The sequence below is a fragment of the Loxodonta africana genome, chromosome 6, assembly GCF_030014295.1.
Source record: "Loxodonta africana isolate mLoxAfr1 chromosome 6, mLoxAfr1.hap2, whole genome shotgun sequence".
Classification (NCBI taxonomy): domain Eukaryota; kingdom Metazoa; phylum Chordata; class Mammalia; order Proboscidea; family Elephantidae; genus Loxodonta; species Loxodonta africana.
The window spans coordinates 45663897-45684423 of NC_087347.1; the positions used below are offsets into that span (position 1 = coordinate 45663897).

Below are 20527 nucleotides of genomic sequence, written 5' to 3' on the forward strand. Positions count from 1 at the left end.
AAACTAGTGAGTCAAGAGAATGAAAACTTAAAAGTAGTATAAATGTTTCTTTTTACAGGTTCCTGTACCATTTTTCAGAGCCCTGGTGGCACAGTGGTTAACAGCTCAGCTGCTAACCAAAAGGTCGGCAGTTTGAATCCACCAGCCACTCCCTGGAAACCCTATGGGGCAGTTCTGGTCTGTATCCTATAGGGTTGCTATGAGTTGGACTCTATGGGAACGGGTTTGGTTATATTTTTTAATAGGGCATGAGGCAGGTAACAAGTTAAAATTCAAGTAAGAGACAGATCAAATTATCTAATTAAGTAATCTGTAGTATTTATAAAGATGTCAATGAAAAAAATGCAATAATTGAATTCTCACACAAAAATATACTATGGCAAGAATAAGACATGAGCAGAGGTACCCCTCTACTATGGGTATTTCCAAGATGCTCATGCCATGGACTCGCTATACTAGAAAGGTCTTCCCCTTCCTCCTCCTCTCCTACAAATCAAACCTGCCCCTCTAGGGTTTGCCACATTTTACTTACCATTAAGAACCACCTACAGTGCTGATAAAAACCTATTAGAACAGATTCCTAGGCTGCCTTGGATCCTTCAAACCCAGAGTTCCAAGAAAGGGCACAGGAATCTCTAGATTTCATAAATATCCTCAATGATTCTTATAATGAAAAACTGGTAAACACTGGGTTTGGTAAATGAACACCTGTCAGTGTATTAGTTCACTAACAGACAACCTTTTCTAGAGAACAACATTTAAATCTAATGATAATTGTTGTTGTTGCTGGGTGCTGTTGAGTCAAGTTTGATTCACAGTGACCCACATGACAGAGTAGAACTGCCCCACAGAGTTTCCTAGGCTGTAATCTTTACTGGAGCAGAATACCAGGTCTTCCTTCCATGAAGCTGCTGGATGGATTAGAATTACCAACCTTTTGGTCAGCAGCTGAGCACTTAACTGATGTGCTAATTGTAGCTCACAGTTATTGATCTTCAGCTGTGTGCTCTGTACTAGGCTCTGTGCCAAGCACACATGTATTATCTCTTAAACTTCATAATGGACCTCTGGGATTGACATTATTTTATCCATATCATTTTAAAGTATGGAAACGGAGCACTGAGAAGTGCCTTGCCAAGGTCACACAGCTAATAAGGCAGGATGCCAAGGAATATTGGTGGGTTACAGTACAAGGTGTCTTTTCTATAGCTTCTAGATGATATTATCCAGTTGGCCCATGACTAGCTTCAAGTTTAACACATAGCTATGGAGTTATAAATACATGATGGGCTTTGAACTCAAGTGGCGGGAGTGACTGATTATATATTACACAGCTTTGACGGCACTGTGTTACTGGGTGTGCTGTGTATTCACAGCTGGTATGTCTTAGAGCTCTTCCTGTTCTTGGGATCAGAATTGGAGAGAAAAGTTAGGGTGAGTGATGGTAGTTTCTAACATGCACTAAAGGTCAGTATCCTGGAAATTCTCTTGAAGACAGACAATCCCAAATGACTATCCCCTGTCCTGAGTGGTGGTGAAGGCACCCCACTCCCACTCAGCAACACTTCTGGGTACGTCAGAGATCTTACAGGACAGTTTCCATAGCCTGGATGATACAGATGACAGTGGAGAATGGTGGAAAAAAGCATGGACTAAGATTTGATTGTATAAGTGAACATTAATTTAACTGTATTTTGATTGTGGTGGTGTTTATCTGTTATGGATTGATTGAATTATGTCCCACAAAACCATGTGTTGTAAATCCTAAGCCCTATACCTGTGGTTATAATCCCATTTGGGAATGGGTTTCCATTGTTATGTGAATGTGGCTATATTAGTGTAGGCATGGCTTCAATCAATCTCTTTTTACTCTTTTGGTGAAGTCTTTAGTTGAGCATAGGTGTTTGATTTTTAGGAGCTCCCAGTTATCTGGTTTCTCTTCGTCATTTTTGGTAATGTTTTGTATTCTGTTTATGCCTTGTATTAGGGCTCCTAACGTTGTCCCTATTTTTTCTTCCATGATCTTTATTGTTTTAGTCTTTATGTTTAGGTCTTCGATCCACTTGGAGTTGGTTTTTGTGCATGATGTGAGGTATGGGTCCTGTTTCATTTTTTTGCAAATGGATATCCAGTTATGCCAACACCATTTGTTAAAAAGACTATCTTTTCCCCAATTAACTGACACTGGGCCTTTGTCAAATATCAGCTGCTCATATGTGGATAGATTTATATCTGGGTTCTCAATTCTGTTCCATTGGTCTATGTGCCTGTTGTTGTACCAGTACCAGGCTGTTTTGACTACTGTGGCTGTATAATAGGTTCTGAAATTAGGTAGAGTGAGGCCTCCCACTTTCTTCTTCTTTTTCAGTAATGCTTTACTTTTCTGAGGCTTCTTTCCCTTCCATATGAAGTTGGTGATTTGTTTCTCCATCACATTAAAAAATGTCATTGGATTTTGGATCAGAAGTGCATTGTATGTATAGATGGCTTTTGGTAGAATAGACATTTTTACTATGTTAAGTCTTCCTATCCATGAGCAAGGTATGTTTTTCCACCTAAGTAGGTCCTTTTTAGTTTCTTGCAGTAGTACTTTGTAGTTTTCTTTGTATAGGTCTTTTATATCTTTGGTAAGTCAATCAATCTCTTTTGAGATATAAAAGAGCAGATTAAGCAAGGAAGAAGAGATAGGGAAGAGAGGTGCCATGCCACATGAAGATCACCACAGTCACCGTGGAATAGAAGCTGAAAACAGAAAAGAACCTTCCTCCAAAGCCAACAGAGAGGGAAATCCTTCCACTAGAGCTGGTGCCGTGAATTTGGACTTCTAGCCTCCTGAGAAAATAAATTTCTCTTTATTAAAGCCATCTACTTGTGGTATTTCTGTTATAGCAGCACTAAATAACTAAGACATTATCCAACTCTCTGAATTTGCCAAAACTCATAGAAGTACAAATCAAAAAGAGTGACTTTTACTATACATGAACTTTTTTTAATTCTAAAAAATCAATTTAAAGAGCATTACAAAAACGGAAAGGGGAAAACCTAGAATGAACCCTGTAATGATGGACTGGAATTGAAGGTATCAGTATGAATTCCTGGTTTTATACATATATGTGTGTGTGTGTGTCCCTAGGTGGCACAGATGGTTAAGCACTGGGCTACTAACTGAAAGGCTGGCAGTTCAAATTCACCTAAAGACACCTCAGAAGAAAGGTCTGGTGATCTACTTCCGAATATCAGCCATTGAAAACCATCTGGGGCACAGTTCTACTCTAACACACATGGAGCTGCTATGTGTTGGAATCAACTTGTTGGTAACCGGTATGGTTTGGGTTTATATAGCAGATATAGAAATACAGATATGTGCGTTTCCTAGTTCTGTTCACTAATGGGCTTTGAATTTAATCATGAGAAAACATCAAACAAACTCAAACTGAGGGGCATTCTACAAAATAACTGGCCTGTGTTCTTCAAAAAAGTCAAGGTCATGAAGAAAAAGGCAGGCTGTGTGATCCTGACCATGATAAATGATATATTTTTTATGTAAAGAACATTATTGAGACAACTGGCAAAACTTGAAATAGATCTGTAGATTAGATAATAGCACTAGGTCAACGTTAATGGTCTGATTTTGATAACTATATGTTAATGTAAGAGAATGTCCTTGTTCTTAGAAAATAAACATTGAAGTCCTTAGGGGTAAAGAGGTATCATGTCTACAATTGACTCTCAAATGCGTCAGGAAAAAAAAGCATACATGTATATATGTGTGTGTATGTATATATATACATATAAATATGTAGAGAGAGAGAATGATAAAGCAAGTATAATGTTAACAGGGGAATCTGAGTGAAGGGTAATTGGGAGTTTTTGTATTTCTGCAACTCTTCTCCATGTTTAAAGTAATTTCAAAAAAAAAGTTTTATTGGAAAGCTATAATCAACTGTTTTCTAAGAGGCACATTTAATTTTATGTATATATACATAAAGGAAAAACATCTGGAAGGAAGGGAGGGAGGGAGGAAGAAAGAAAAGAAATGAGAGAGGGAGGAATCAGAGAAAGAAACATGGGCTCTGGAAATCCTAAAAGGCTATCAATTCGACTACCAGCCTAGTAGCTGTTGTATGACCTTGGTCATGCTCCTTAATCACTCTGAGCCTCAGTCTCCCAATCTGAAAGATTGGGATAATAACACACCCCCCTTGCAGAGTAGTTGCACAGCAGGAAATACAGATGTGTGTGTGTGAGAGAGAGGCAGGAGACTTCACCTGTCACAACCAGGGTCTGGACGGGACAGGTGGCCAGTGCCTGGGGCTGCCATGGGCAAGGCCTCAACCTCTCACTTTGCTTCTCCATGGCCCTCCTCATGCACACTGGAAAACACTTTTGTTAATAAGATGCCTGTTCCTGAGGAACAAACACCACCCCCCTACTCTGCTACCCTGTCAGGCTGCTAGATTATTTCTAGAAGAGAAAGATGGCATTAAACCAGACATGCTTAGAAGGTTTACAGGGTTGCTTCCTGTCCCATTCTCGGTTCACATAGTTTTACCTTCAAGAATTTGATCGACCACTTTAAATGCTTCATCAACATTTCCATATTCCAGTTTCCTTTCTGGCTCGAAAAAGGAGTTATGTTGTATAGCTTCCTAGAAAGAGAATTGAAAAGTGAGGCAGCTGGGGCAAGAGACCTCCTGAGCTGGGACAGCATTTCCCCTCCTACCCTGGAATCCCATGCACTTCCGGCCTGACACCGAGCTGAGCTCAGACCCAGCTTCAGAGAGACTCCCCAAGGAGCAAATGCACACGTCCCATTTAAGTCCAAAACACAGAGTGTGCCCAGAAAAAAAACCTGAATCTCATCTACTTACGCTGCTTTCCCAATTTTCACTCTAACAAATTTACATGGTAAGTTATAAGGACTGATGAAATTCATGCAGAAAAATACCCTGCCATATTTCATGGTGATGAATCTGATAATCTTTGCATGTTTCTAACTCCCTTCTAGAAAACAGGATAGGAAATGCAATTTTCCATTTGGTTTCAGTCAACAAGACACTGGAAGACATTATACTCATTTAAGATATGCATTAAAGAAGGTAAAAATATTGTCTCCAATATTTGCTTCATAGAGAATACTGAGATACTCTGGGAGTAGGAAGTAGTAAACAGAGAGTTACAGGACGTGTCCACCTGTCCTGGACATTGTTGGTTGCCCATCAAGTATTCGTCTTACCTTCCCCTTTCAAACAGTGACTAGATTTCCATTTAGTGTCTACCACTCCCCCACACAGCCCATGACTTCATAAAAAATCTGACCTCCCAGCAGTAACCAACACCTGCTCTATTCCTCTGGCCAGTCATTAATTCAGAGGTGGACATGTGACCTAAGTGGCCTAATTAGGCAGAGTCTCAGGACTCCTGCTGGGAATGTTGGAACAGCAGTGTTTTCTCCTGCTCGTTGGACGTGAACAAGGAATGCTCACAGCGACTGGCTGCCATCTGTGGCAGAGAGGCGAGGCAGAAGGAAACCAGGTCTTTGGTAACGTTACCAACACAAACACAGTTTGAGGCCAATAAAGCCCCTATCGTTTGGAAGCCACTTTGAGTCAGATTGTCCTGTTATTAGAGCCAAAGCATTTTAATCGATATACCACTGCTATCTGTTCTTCTGGCCCCGGAATTGGCACCACCATGGAACTCATTACCTCGATTGTTAGGATCACTGGCTCCAAATCTTCATAGACAATGTTCACTTGCTTAGCGGCTCGCTTTGCCTGGACCTCGGAATCCGCAACCACAGCGCAGACAAGCTGACCCACACAAAATACCTACAACACAGGAGGGCAGGCACCAGGTCCTCTCCTTAGATTCATTTTCTTCCTCCTTCCTAGCACAGAGCTAGACACACAGTAAATGACACCTTCCTGTCTGTATATAACTATAACTGCAGTGGCTCAGCTAACAAAGGCCTTGGTAGGGCAAGTGCATTTGTCAGAGGTGGCCTGCTGACCCTGGGCACTGCAGGAGGCTCAGATCTTTGAGCTGTGTCATTGACAATGATGGCTGAAGAGGGGCAAGGGTGATGCCACTTCAAGACAGCAGACTCAGGCTCCAGGCCAAGCTGATGGGGCTGCTCAAGGGCCAGCTGTTATAGGGCAGCCTGCCACACAGCTTCACCTGTGGCCACCACACCACTGACCAGGGCTGCTCTTAGAGAGGCAGCACTCAGTGTTCCTTCACAGACAGGGAGGACCAGGATGTCACAGCCCATCTCAATTGCAGAGGAGGGAGAGAGAGTGGGCGTGTCTTGTGGAAGGGAGCTTTTTCGTGATAACACAGTGCTGCTGGTGAGCATGACTCTCATCACAAACTGGGGCAGAGCACAGGTTTTTGTGAAGAGACATGAAGCTGTACTAGTCATGACATAACCATGTACAGAGAACTTTCCTGGGGGAGAGGGGCTGGCAGCCAGCATCACTTCACCTGGAGGGGAGTAGATACCTAAGGAATTCCCACAGGGACCAGGGTAGAAAGTCAGATGGGGAAAAAGACCAAGGGTTGTTCTCGTTAGCTGCCGTCAAGTGTCAAGTCGGCACCTGACTCAGTGACCCCTTGCACAACAAAATAAAAGGCTGCACTATCCTAATGATGGATTACACGTTAGAGAGTTGTGATCAATAGGGTTTAAACTGGCTGATTTTTAGAAGCCAATTACTAGGTCTTTCTTTGCAGACTGTCTTAGTCTGGAAGCTCTGCTGAAACCTGTTCAGCATCATAGCAACACGGAAGCCTCCACTGACAGACAGGTAGTGGCCGTGCATGAAATGCATGGGCTGGGAATGAACCCAGGTCTCCTGCATGGAAGGTGAGAATTCTGCCACTGAGCCACCCATGTCCCTAGATCAAGGGTAGAGAAAGGTAAAACAGTCTAGACCAGCAGATGGCACCACACTGTTTAGTTTTCTCTCCTACCTTATACCATGATCACAGTTCAAACTTAATCAGTCATTTTTTTAAATCTTCTTCAACCTATTATGTACTTTTCAACATGAGCACATAGCAGTTTTATAATCAGAAAAAAATGGTATTAAAAAAGTTAACTCTAGCACAAGGAAGTGTGTTTGCTGGGTGTGTGAGGTGTGGGAAGATAAATGAAACAAGAATGGCAAGATGGTCACTGCTAAAGCTAGGTGATGGATCTATGGGGGTTCATGGTACTATTCTATCTTTGTGTATATTTAAATTTTCTGTAATGAAAAGATTTTTAAAAGGCACGAAGTGCTATACACAAATGTTATAAGAATTAAGCCAACAAAGGTAATAGTTTACAATGTCGCGAGGTTCTGCCACTGTGATTTGTCACATTGATGTGGCATAAGCCCCTGAGACAATCATAATCCATGGCACACTGCAGAAAGCAAGCACGATTGTGGAGTCCTGGGCATCTTTACTTGTTTAGTTAACATTTACGGAAAGGACGTAACTTTCATTGTCTTCTGTCAGGGCCACACAGTCCTGCTTCAGGGGAGTTTCAACCTTGAGTTAAAACTTTTGGGCAACGAATTTTCAATTTTATCAACTAAGTTTGCTAGTGAGAGCCAGAGGCAGGAACTGTTTCAAACTATGAAGCTAAACACTGAACTGAGAAGTCTGAGTTATGCAGAAAACCTGCTGAACACTGCCCTTGTTGTCCTTGTCTTAAGACACAGTAGCCAAATGTTTTCAAACATTGAAACTTTCATATGGCAACAGTGCTGTCACTGATCCTCTACTCCTTTACCCTGTGACATGGGAAGCAGTGTGTGGGCTACAGATGAATCAGACATAGACCCTCACTCAAGGAAGTTTACTAGGTGGGAGGAGTATATGAGACATAGAAAAAAATAAGCTTAATGCAAGGTAGAACGTGTATCAGCAACCACTTTGTCTTCTCCTCTAGACTGTAAGCTCCACGAGGGCAGGGACCACATCTATTTATATATAATGGCCTGCTATAATAGGTACTCATTTTTAAAAAATGCCTGTTGAATAAATGACAGTATGAATGAATGAGTCAAAGTGAGCTCAGAGGCAGGAAAGAGAATTTCTGGATTAAAGGATAAGGAAAAGCTTCATGGTAAAGATACTTGAACTTGGGCTCAAACTCTGGACACACCGAAACTGGGGTAATGGCAAGAGATTCTTTGGGGAGGGATTTGCAAATAAAAGTTATCGTTATTCGTTTTTCATTTATTTTTCATACTTGTTAGAAGCATAGTATCTTACTACCAGAAAATATAAAACACCAAAGGTTTTTTTAAATATAGCTAGCAACTTCTGTACTTATGTTGAAAATGAATATATTTTAATTCATTCAATACTAGAATATAGTGTCATATAATAAACATTCAAAGAATATTAGAATCCTTTATGATATGCCAACACTAGATGCAACCTTTAAGAAAATATGAAGTACGATTAACTGAGGAAATTATTTTTAAAAACAAAAATGAAGTACTTCATCTGTTGCCAGAAGCATCTCAGGTTCAGTGGAAAGGCAGAAGGAGTTTACGCCTTGAAGGTGCTCCGCAGTCACGATGTCTACCACACCTGGCAAGCTGAGTGCTTCTGATAGATCAATAGACCTAGGTAAGAACACACAGTTGGGTTCCTCAAAGCAACCACACAGCCTAAAGGCCGTTGAAAATGTAGTTATTTGGAGAATAAGATGTGAGCAAGCTAAGATATGTCAAGGAACTGCTGCAATAGTTCTCTGCCAGACAACTGGGAAAAATTCCTGGGACAATGAGGTTATCATATGTAGATACGAATTAGTCAATCCTACATTTCAATACCATTTCACCTGTAGTCAGCATTTTTTAGTAGAGGGAATCAAGAGATGGGCACCTTTTGCCGACAGTGTGACTCAAGAGTTAAATGAAAAGGCAGTCATTCACCCCTACAGAGTAAATACTTTACCACTTACAGAATCTTAGCGTGAGCTCTTGAACTTGTTACAAAAGTTAAGAACAGTTCCTGGTCCACAGCGGGCATGTCGTCGCAGTAGATGGCTTCACCCGTGGCATGCTTAATACCAGACAGATGCATGATGGGATGGCCGACTGGGTCTTGAGGAAGTTGTCTTGGGTCCACATTCTATTTAATAAATAGCCAACATATCATTTTTATATTCCATATAGAAAATGGAAGTAATCATGTTATACACGTCCCGTGAGAGGGTAGCTATATAATTTACCCCAAACCAGAACATTTCTGAGAATGAAAAATTCACTATTAATAATAACACCAGGACAACAAGCCTAAACTGAGATCCCAAGCAAACCGAGATGTATAGCCACCCTATACATACTGTTATTTTTCTCTACATTTCTGAATATAGGTCACAAACATCTCTTATGAAAATTTCACTTGCATAAGTAAACAAATATCAATTTCTCTTCCTATTAATGTAAAATTATCTTGTCTTGCTAAGGCAAACAGGAAAACAATTTTGATAATTAAGGCAAGAGGACATAATTATCGAAATTGTTTCCCTGTTTGTATCTAGGCATGACACATACACATTTTCAGAAGAGTATGATGATATTGTGACTATGTTTACAGGAAATATTGAGGGTATGCCTCCAACCAAAAGAGCTTTTCTTTTTTTTCCCCCCTATATTGCGTGAGGACGTCTAAGAGGTAATTGGTAAGATTCATATTTTAGACGACACTGGTGAGGAATGACGCCAAAAGTAGGTATAATTTGAGCAATGAGTCACTAGTGTTTCCCTTTCTTAGAGAAAGGTCTGATTCTGAAGCAAATATGTTCCATTAACTATAGTAGAGAAGAAGAAACATACTGTCACCTTCTGTATTTCAAATATGGGAATTGGTTAGCTTTCTTAGCTGGCTGGGTGCTATGAAATGAATTGTGTCTCCCCAAAAGATATGCTGAAATCCTAACCTCTGGTACCTGTGAATGTGACCTGGTTTGTAAACAGGGTCTTTGAAGATGTAATCAGTTAATATGAGGTCATACCCATTGCTCTCGAGTCAATTCCCACTCATAGCAACCCTACAGATCAGAGTAGAACTGCCCCATAGGGTTTCCAAGGAGTGCCTGGGGGATTCAAACTGCCAACCTCTTCATTAACAGCCGTAGCTCTTAACCACTATGCCACCAGGGTTCCCAGTATGAGTTCATATGAGAGGTTGTATCTGAATGGTGCCCATAAAAGAGGAAAAGAGACACAGAAAGACATATGACATATGACCACGAAACAATGGAATTACGCTGTAGCTGCAAGCTACGGAATGCCTGAGGTTACCAGAAGCTAGGAGAGAGGCATGGAACACATTCTCCCTCAAGGTTCAGGAAGAATCAACATGGCCAACACCCTGATCTCAGGCTCCCAGCCTCCATAACCTTGAGACAATAAATTCCTGTTCTTAAAAGCCACCCAGACTGTGATATCTAGTTACAGCAGCCCATGAAAACTAATACAGTGGATATTTGGAGAAGAATTATTGGAGGTATGAAGAAAGAAGGAGGTGGAGTTAAGAGACATAATGTAGGCAAAGCTCAGAGACCAGGGTGTAGGCTGTACTGCCAAGGGTGCTGGTAATGGGAATATGGGAGGTAGAAACTCCAGGGAAATTGCCAGCCAAGCAGACACATGGATACTCTCTAAAAGGAGAGAGCAGCAGCTATGGGGCCCGGAACTCTGACTAAGGGGCTGCCTGCTAAGCATTGATGGGCAACCCTGTCCACAACTCAATCAACATTGTGTTTGCTGCTAGGGCTGAGGCCAGAATCTCACTGGCCTTCTCTGGAAGACTGCGAGTTGAGAGGCATATAGTCAGGTTGGCCGTAGAGCTAATACCAGATAGATCCATGAGGGGATGGATAACTGGGAGGTCCCATGCATGCTGGAATGCATGATGGAAGGTCCAGAGAAAGCTATGGAAGCCTCCCTATCCTGCCCCATCTGCTGCCCCTCACTGCAGTTCACTGTGTCACTCCTTAGTCCTGGATTGGGCAGAGACTCCTTCCTTGAGACCAACTTCGCAGAACTGGGTTACATAATTCAGTAGGAGGAAGAGAAATCTAGTTAACCTATACTGAGAGGTGAAAAAAAAAAAAAGAAGCCAACTGTCATGGATTGAATTGTGTCCCCCCAAAACATGTGTCAACTTGGTTAGGCAATGATTCCAGTATTGTGTGGCTATCCTCCATTCTGTGATTGATATAATTTTTCTACGTGTTATAAATCCTAATCTCTGCTTGTGGTTAATGAAGCAAGATTAGATTATGTTAAAGAGGATTAAGGTGGGACTGTAACACCCTTACTAAGGTCACATCCCTGATCCAATGTAAAGGGAGTTTCCCTGGGGTGTGGTCTGCACCACCTTTTTATCTTACAAGAGATAAAAGGAAAGGGAAGCCAGCAGAGAGTGGGGAAACCTCATACCACTAAGAAGCAGCCCCAGGAGCAGAGTGCATCCTTTAGACCTAGGGTACCTACATGGAGAAACTCCTAGTCCAAGGGAAGATTTACAACAAGGACCTTCCTCCAGAGCCGACAGAGAGAGAAAGCCTTCCCCTGGAGCTGACCCCTAAATTTGGACTTGGAACCTACTAGACTGAGAGAGAATAAACTCTGTTAAAGCCATCCCCTTGTGGTATTTCTGTTAAAACAGCACTAGGTAACTAAGGGAAACTCTGGTGGCCTAGTGGTTAAGTCCTACAGCTGCTAACCAAAAGGTCAGCAGTTCGAATCTACCAGGTGCTCCTCGGAAACTCTGTGGGGCAGTTCTACTCTGCCATTTAGGGTCGCTACGACTATGAGTTGGAATCGACTTGACAGCAACAGGTTTGTTTGTTTGTTTTGTTTTTAGATAACTAAGACACCAGCCTATTTCCAAATTAGTGTAATGTAAGGCATCTGAGCAAAGAAAAGCTAAAGGCTTTTGTATCTGAGTACCAGAACGTGCAGTCTGAAAAGTCATGATCAGGACATACTGACAATAAATGAGGCATCTGAATCCACCTAAAATGGATCTCAGTTTGATCACAGCTGCAGATTTTCAAGTTTCAAAGTCATTCCCGGCCTAATAAAAATGCCCCAAGGCCGCTGCTCTGTGGAATCACAGGGAAAGGTTCAGGCAGTCTGGGGTCCTACTGATCCACTAGCACATTTTCTTTTCACGCAGAGGCGTTGCTTTCTTTCTCCTTCTGGACACTGGATTTAATTTATCAAAGGCCATGAGTGGAGAAGAGCCATGGTTACGATGGAGAGCTTTAAGTGACAACAGCTGTGAAAAATACAGTTCTCCGATGCCCTCTGCTGCTCAGGGAAATTGAGAATAGTGGTCCTTATTCATTGACAAACTATTTGAGGAACTAAAACAAATAATAATAAACTAAATAAACAAACCTCCAGCTTGAGATAGATCAGAGATTCCCTTAGCTAGAGGAAGGCCTGGAATATCAGGAGGAGGGAAGGGTGGCATGTGTAATTTGAAAACATGTTCAGCATTATTATTATTTGGAAAATGAAAAAAAGAAAAAAAAACTAATCTTCATAGTGTAAGTGACACAAAGTAAAACGTCAACCAAATGTGGGCTGAGATTATATGCAAACAGTAGGGTGATTTCCACAGTTACCTTGTTATAAGGCGTATACTACTGCATACTTCCATATATCCCTACTGTATACTCTCTCTCCCTCCTCCTTAACTGCAGTCAGTTAGGGCTCTCCACTTCTAAGCATTTACTGTTCTAATATCCACATGTTTCACTTAAATATAAACTTCAATTTTATAGTCACTACAATACAGTGCAAAAAAAAGAGAGTATTGACTAAGCTTTTTTTTTTTTGGTTGTTGTTGAGTTTACTTTGACTTCATAAGCTACCAAAACCAGAAGAATACCAAGAAAAATAATTTAGAACTTGACCCAGCCACCATTTAATAAAGACGGACATTAGGCCATGGGTGTATAGGAAAATGAGAGAAAATTCTACATATCAGGGTTCAGGCATGAGCAGGGGTTTGAAGCAGCCCCAACGCACACCAGTTCCATTGACATAGCTCATTGCTGTCCTCATAATCAAATGCTCTCAGTAGTTATCTTCTTCTTCCTTGAGAAGCTGAGCTGCAGATTATAATAGTTTCCTAGAACTGCTGTAACAAATTACCACAAACGTGGTGGTTTAAGCAACATAAATTTACTCTCTCATAGTTCTGGAGGCCAGGAGTTTGAAATAAAAGTATAGGCAGGGCCATATGCCCTCTGAAGGCACTAGGGGAGAATCCTTCCTTGCCTCTTCCAGCTTCTGATGGTTTCAGGTATTCCTTGGTTTGTGTCAGCATAACTCCAATCCCTGCCGTCGTCTTCACAAGGCCCTCTCCCTCATGTCTCTGTCTGTTTCAAGTCTCTCTCTCCTTCCTCTTATACTCTAAAATCAGGATGATCTCATCCCGAGATCCACAGCTTAATTACATTTGCAAAGATCCTATTTCCAAATGAGTACACATTTGCAGATACCGGGGGTTGGGACTAGGACATACCTTCTTTTTTTTTTTAGGGGGGTGAGGGTCACCATTCAAGCCACTATAGAGATTATATGGTCTTTTATGCTATAGATGGTAGGGATCCGCTTCCTCTGAAAAATATCCCCCAAAGTGATAAGCTGGCCTCTCAACTTGAACAACATTTGTGTGAAAAAAGACCCACATCTTTTTTTACAACCGTAAAAGGTTGTTCCCTTCCTGAAAAGTAAAATTCTGGGTAATTCCTAAGCTTAGACATGAAGGAGACAAATCTGCAGACATCTGTTAACGACTGTGGGAGTTCTCTATGACATACCAGTTTTAACAGTAGAAAATGAAAAAAAAAAAAAAAACATAGCATTGAAAAAAGTCTTGCAAAACCTTGCTGTGTGAGGCCTGCTAAAAGACTGAGAAAACTTTCCAAAATTTATCTGTCATATTCTGTAGTCAAATATAAAATTGGTTATTTTAACTGAAGATACAACACTTTCTTTTTGCAGTCACTCTGTTAAATCTGCTGGTGAAAGAAGTTGTACTTGATTGCTTTCTTTTGCTCTGTATGTGGCTAAAGATCCTATAGAAGAAAGAATGTTGTTTCCTCAAACCAGTGATTTCTTGAACCTGCGTCAAAATGCTTCAAAGCAAATGCACTGATGTGGGGGAAAAACAATCATCATGAGTGCTGATGTTGAAAACCACACACACACACACACACACACACACACACACAGGAAACAGATAAAAAATGAAAGCTGTCTGTGTGGGAGAGATACTGCTTCCAAAACTTTGTCTTGCAACTATAATAACTTAAACTCCTTTCAAGATAATTATGTGAAAAATGAGCTAAGCACTAGATTATCAATTTGCTTTGTGATGGTTTGAATGCCCAACAATTTGTTGCCACTGTTGTTCCCTTCTAAAATCTATTCATTGTCAAAGTGATATTTACTTGGTTGGATACTTATGTGCAGACGGTTGCAGCTGCCATATTTTAGACACCACAAAAGATAAGGAAAGCGGTTTTCAACTTTCCCAGAATGATCACTTTCAATGGAGTTTTGCATATTTCAATTTTTGAATGTACTGAACTTAAAATCTCAAGGCATATACACCAACTTTGATGTTCATTACAACATACTTCAAGCTTTTATAACAAAATCCAACAACAGATTCAATGCACAGATGCTTTAAAAAGCCACTTCATGTTTTTGACTTGATAAAACTTTCAAGGTCAAGTTTTTTTAAAATAATGATTTCAAGGAAAAACATACTGAATCTTATCCAGTGTATCAACAGGATGACTTCAGATGATATTTTTCCAATGTTATGGAAGAAAATTCCATTTCTAAGTTATGAGGAATTTTGTTCTAACATTCAGCCTTCATTAGGAGAGCTCAAACAGCTCTTAGGTGCTATATTTGATTCAACTCTAAGATGTACCTCACAGAAAAATCACAGAGAACAGGGGTTGGGGAGACAAAGTATCTCCACATTCAAAAAAAAAACAAATCCTCAGCTTAATTTTTAAAAAATCATTACTGCATTTTTACCAGCTTACAGGGACTGCCTTTTCCTGTTTCTCTGGAAATGAAATCAAAGCAGCCCTCCAGCTCTGACAGGAATGTGGCTTTGGTTGTGACCCGACTCCACAATGCCAAGAAAGAAAAGCGTGTGGCAAGCTAGCCGGCTCATTCATGTCGGTGGCACAAGGTCACAGGACAAAACACACAACCTTCAAGATCAAAATAGACATTTTTCTTTAAAATGATCATTGCATTTATTTGTTTTTAATCTCAATTCTTAATGATTTTGAAGTTTTAATTAACACTACTGGAGGCTTTGAGTTCACCAGAGGGAAGCTTGGGTCTATAAAGCTTGAGAGATAAGTGGAATTGTTCAGGTGAAGGAGCTACTGTCCAGGCCCTTGGAATTAAAAAAAAAAAATGCCACTAACCTGGTACTTGGATATACTCCAGTGATGTTTGGAGTGAAGATCTTCTAAAGCACTTTCATACTTGTCTGCAAGGCTAGGATAGTGAACAGGGTCCTGTAAAGTAGAATGGTCGTAGATATTTAAAATGTGCTAGAATGACTTTTTTTTTTTTTTAGAATGACTTTAGAAGGGAGGATCACGTGATTCTCAGCAAGCATGTCTACTGGTCAAGTCAAGCCATATGAAGTACTCGCCATATTCAGCACTTTTGGGATACAAGGAACTCCCTGGCTTCAAGGACATATACTCTGAAGGGAATGTACATACTACACCTATTGCGAAAAGCCAAATGAAGATAGTAGTATATCACTGACTTCTAACATCTCCATGTGTCTTATGATCTTCTCACATACTTTCCCAAATGGTTTGAGGATTTACAAACCAATAATATAGGAAGATAGAAGCAAAGTAAATAGAATGGAAAGGAAGAGAATACTTAAACCAAGAAAATATCAGAGCAAGAGGACACCATTGCAAATGAGTGTACAACTCTCCTCTGCACCACCTGGCCAACCAGGTAGAAAGAAACATGCAGAGGCCACATCCTTCCCCTGCCCCACAGGAGGAAGCAGTCCAGGTCCCCAGGAAGAACACCTCTCAGGCCTGTAGGAAGTAGCTCATTTGGGTCTTTATACAAGACTTTGAACGATACACCTAAGGACCATTTTTTATAATTTAAAAAATTTTAAGAGAAAATTAAAGTCAACAAAGGCTATTACTTTTAAAGAGAGGAAGTTGAATGTATACAACTTCAAGTGGGAGCTTTAAATTATATCACTAATTTACTAAGAAATTCTATCAGCTTGCTATTAATTGGGCAAGCTTACAATTGGCTTTTTCTTTTTCTCATCTGATTACCTGGTGGCAAGTGGACTAATACATGTTTTCCAGCTTCCATTCTCAAAAATTTGATACAACCCTTTTGGTTCTTAGTTGATCTCATCTATAATGAGAAGATACTTTCAAGAGCAATGATAAGAGAGAATTTTGTATCTCTTATTTAAAGTGATGATACTAATTTCTTTACCACATGAAGGGTGTTCTTGGCTTCTAGTCTAGTCAGCTGGTTGCAGCATGGGGTTAATGAGGGCAATATGGCTTAATTTCCAAATTATTCAGAGAAATTCTGTTAGTATGTACCTCCCTAGCCAACAATCTTGTAACTCTACTTGTTTGTCAAAAGGGAGACCAGGCAAGAGAATGCCCCTCTGAAGTGCTAGGAACCGTATTAAGCCCTTTTCTACAATGACTCATTTTGTAATAACTGTGTGGAGTGGCCGCCATCATATTAGAGGTGAGAGAATGAAGCTGAAACTAGAGAAGAAAGTCAAAAGCATACAGGTAAGCCTCAACGAGTGGAGGAAATGCTTTACTGAGGGAAAATGTGTTCAAGCCGTTAACAAGTTTTCTGCACATTCACTAGAAAAACAGGTCAAAAACACACCGAGTGGTGTTAAAATCCACGCAATTCTGAGCTCTCCCTGCAATTCTCCCCAGGAGCCCCACCCTATCAACAGTCTGATGTATGCCCAGCAAGCCTATGTTTCTTCCTTCTTGTGTTTTACATTCTGTAGATATTTGGCAAGGGTTGTTGTCTCCACTTTGGGTGTCACTATGGCCCTCAGTACTGGGAAAGCTAATACATGAATTCATGATCAGTTCCATTTACCAGCCTCTTCAAGATCTGTGACACTTCCAAGTAAAACTTAAAGAGGAAGCTGATGATGAGAGTTCGCTTGAATTCCACCTTCCCACCCGGTGCTGAGCCTGGGAGGGAGACTTCATCCAGAATCAGCCTGCAAGCTGCATCCAGCATCTCTTCGTTCCAGGGCCTGTGAGAGTCAACAGAGAAATCTCCTAGCCTCACAGAACTCACCATTCCACAGGTTCAGCCAATGTGTGAGGCAAATCCCTGCTGCTGTTGAATCAATTCCGAATCACAGAGACCCTACAGGATGGAGTAGAACTGCCCCGTAGGGTTGCCAAGGCTGTAAATCTTTATGGAAGCTGACTACCACATCTTTCTCCCTTGGAGTGACCGAAAGGCCGAACCTCCGACCTTCTGGTTAGCAGCCAAACGCTTCACCAGTGCACCACCAGGGCTCCTTTGTAAGGCAAAGAGCCATAGTTTAATGCAGGAAATAAGAGTACAAGTTCTGGAGCCAGGCAACCTGAGTCCAAATCTGGGCTCCAGGACTCTCAAGGTATCTGGTCCGGGCCTCATCACTTCCTCATCTGTAAGAGGTGAATAACACTAGAACCTTCCATGCTGAATGGTCATGAGAAAGAAATGACAGCCATGTAAAGTCCTCAGCCCAGGAGAAACCGACCCTTACATTACCTTACCTGCACCATTACTGCATACCAGGTTCTGTCTTAAATACCTTATGTGTATTCACTCATTTAATTCTCCCAACTGCCCATGGGGTAGATATGATTATCCCTGTGTGACAGATGAAGAAACTGAGGTGCCGTAAGCTGACTGAGATCTCATAGTTAACAGAGGTCCAGTTGAGATTAGGACCCAGGCAGTGTGGCTCAAGTTTACACTCTGGCTCAAGTTTATACCACTACTCAAAATTACTTCTCTGGAAGGGTATCTGATCCCTAGTAAATGCTCAAAAGTATTCACTATCAATATTACCTATAGGTACAACACATGAGTTAAGCCAATGTATTTAGCCATTTATTATAGAACAAGTTCACATGATCTATATTTCATTATAGTAAACCATCATTTTATTGGGAGAAGCTGTTATTTCTTTTTCTCTCCCACACACACATACTATACAATGTCTGCTTCACAGTTCACCGAAATCAAGACATATGGAAATAAAATCATACATAATCAAGAAATCTTATTGGAAATCTGTGCCATTAAATAGAAAAGAACTAAGCATTTTTCTTCTTCTAGTTACATCTCACCACAAAAGAGCTGGTCCGTTACTCGGTGCCTAAGGACATGATGCCATACCTTCCGATGAGTTTCTGGCAGGCATTCTTTGCACAGATGGTGGTGGGACCAACGCCGCCATAGGAGATGGATAACTCTCTAATGATGCCGTCCCCTCCTCCAAAAAAGACTCTCATTCCCGAATTGACTATCGCCAGCGCATTCTGTCGCCGCTGAGCTTGGCGGAAGGCGGACACAAATTCCCACTGAAATTCAAAGTTAAGTGCCACATAGAGAAACACGCTGAGGACCAACTATGCACTAGGCAGCTTATGCATGTGGCCTCAGCTGGTGATCCTCATACCCTCCACGGCAGCCTGATCATTCCCATTTACAGATGAGGGACCTCAGGTTCACAGTGATCACATCAACAGTTCAAAGTCATAGTAGGTCTCGAAATCAGGATTCAAACCTGCATTGTCTGACTGCAAATCCCCTGTTCTTTCTACTCTGTTCTATTGCAAATATTTTTTGTTTTTGTTGGTTTGCTTTTTAGCCTTCTTTCAAACCTCAGGATACAGGCAGAGATATTTAGGGAAAGGATTTATGAGACATTTTAAAAAATCTCCTAGAAAGTAACCTTAGAGTGAGGGGCACAGAGATTAAGGGAAAGAGAGAGGCAGAGAGAGAATGGTAGAGATAATCTCTTGATTCTAGAAATAATAGGGAAGGCATAATTCTAGTAACAGGTAACTATTCACCAAACCAAACCAAACCCAGTGCCGTTGAGTCGATTCCAACTCATAGCGACCCTAGAGAACAGAGTAGAACTGCTCCATAGAGTTTCCAAGGAGTGCCTGGTGGATTTGAACTGCCAACCCTCTGGTTAACAGCCGTAGCACTTAACCACTATGCCACCAGTTTCCTAAATATTCACAATTCCTCTTAAAATAATGATCTTGTACCATTTCCTGAAGTTGGGCTTTTATCTTCCCTGTAAACATGAACACGCTTTAGAGTAAACAGGTAAACCAGGAAATTGAAAGAAGGACGTTCTCACCTTCCTCGAGTAGGGGATATTCACAGAGATCAGGATTTCTTTAGGCTTAAGATCAGCTTCAGAGCACTTTCTGAGAAATTGCTCATTTAAAGGAATCTGCCGTTCTCCGTCTGCAGAGAGAAATCATGCTTTCCCTGGGATCCATTCTGTCTATTTAAAAAATCAAACTTCCCACACCTAGAAAATAATTCTACCACATACCTCAGGAAACTGATTGTATGGGAGAAGTACCCTACAATGGTATCTTCCAATGTTTTTTCTAGTCTAGGCCCTATCTCGTTTTTTCCTTCCTTGCTTATAAATAAAAAACATCTAGGAGAGTAGCCTGGAATTTCAGGTAGAACAGGGCCTTAGCAATTCCCTTCCTGAACAGTATAGTTCACTTTGAGCTTTCTAATTAGAGGGCAGGTATTAATATCTCTTTTGATACATTGATCAAGTCATTCAACATACATTTATTGTTTATAGCCAGGAACCCTTCTACGTACCAGGGACACAAAAACAAATAAACAAATTGCCTTTAATGAGTTTGTATACTAGTGAGACACCATCTTATTTGTTTATACTTTCTTGCAGCACCTAAAGAACTTTGGTTCTTTAACCAATATATCAGGGGAAGAACAGCTTAAAGCTATAATAAAATGTACTTTGGGATCAAAGGTAAGATTTTAATGTCTATGATCACATCACAAAACCTGGTTCTCACGGCATGAACTTTTTAAGGAATGTTACTTACATTAGAAACTCTTCACGCAAATCCTCCTGCCTAAGATAATTTTGTGATTTAGATAACGTGAGGAGTGGGTATTTAACAATGCGGGTCACAGAAAACTAGGCTGTATTTTTAAATGGGAAAAAAATTAGGAAAGACTAATTAGAACTTCCTAACAATGTCTGAACAAGTTGGAATAAGATAAATTAAAAGTCCTAAACTTTGTTTCGAAAAACAATGAAGTCAAATAAATAAATACAGAATGAAATTCAGCCATTGTTCAACAGAACAAAAAAAAAACCTACAGGCTTCCATTGAACCATAAGTTAA

General features: G+C 40.7%; 1 protein-coding gene across 1 annotated transcript in view; it reads right to left on the reverse strand.

Moving 5' to 3' along the window:
- The window catches only part of AOX1 (aldehyde oxidase 1), a 90769-nt gene that overhangs the window by 38590 nt on the left and 31652 nt on the right, over positions 1-20527 (reverse strand). The window contains 8 exon segments of the mRNA NM_001303261.1: positions 4553-4649; positions 5709-5831; positions 8501-8627; positions 8969-9138; positions 15494-15586; positions 17202-17364; positions 18507-18691; positions 19486-19595. Coding sequence (NP_001290190.1) covers positions 4553-4649; positions 5709-5831; positions 8501-8627; positions 8969-9138; positions 15494-15586; positions 17202-17364; positions 18507-18691; positions 19486-19595 — 1068 coding nt within the window.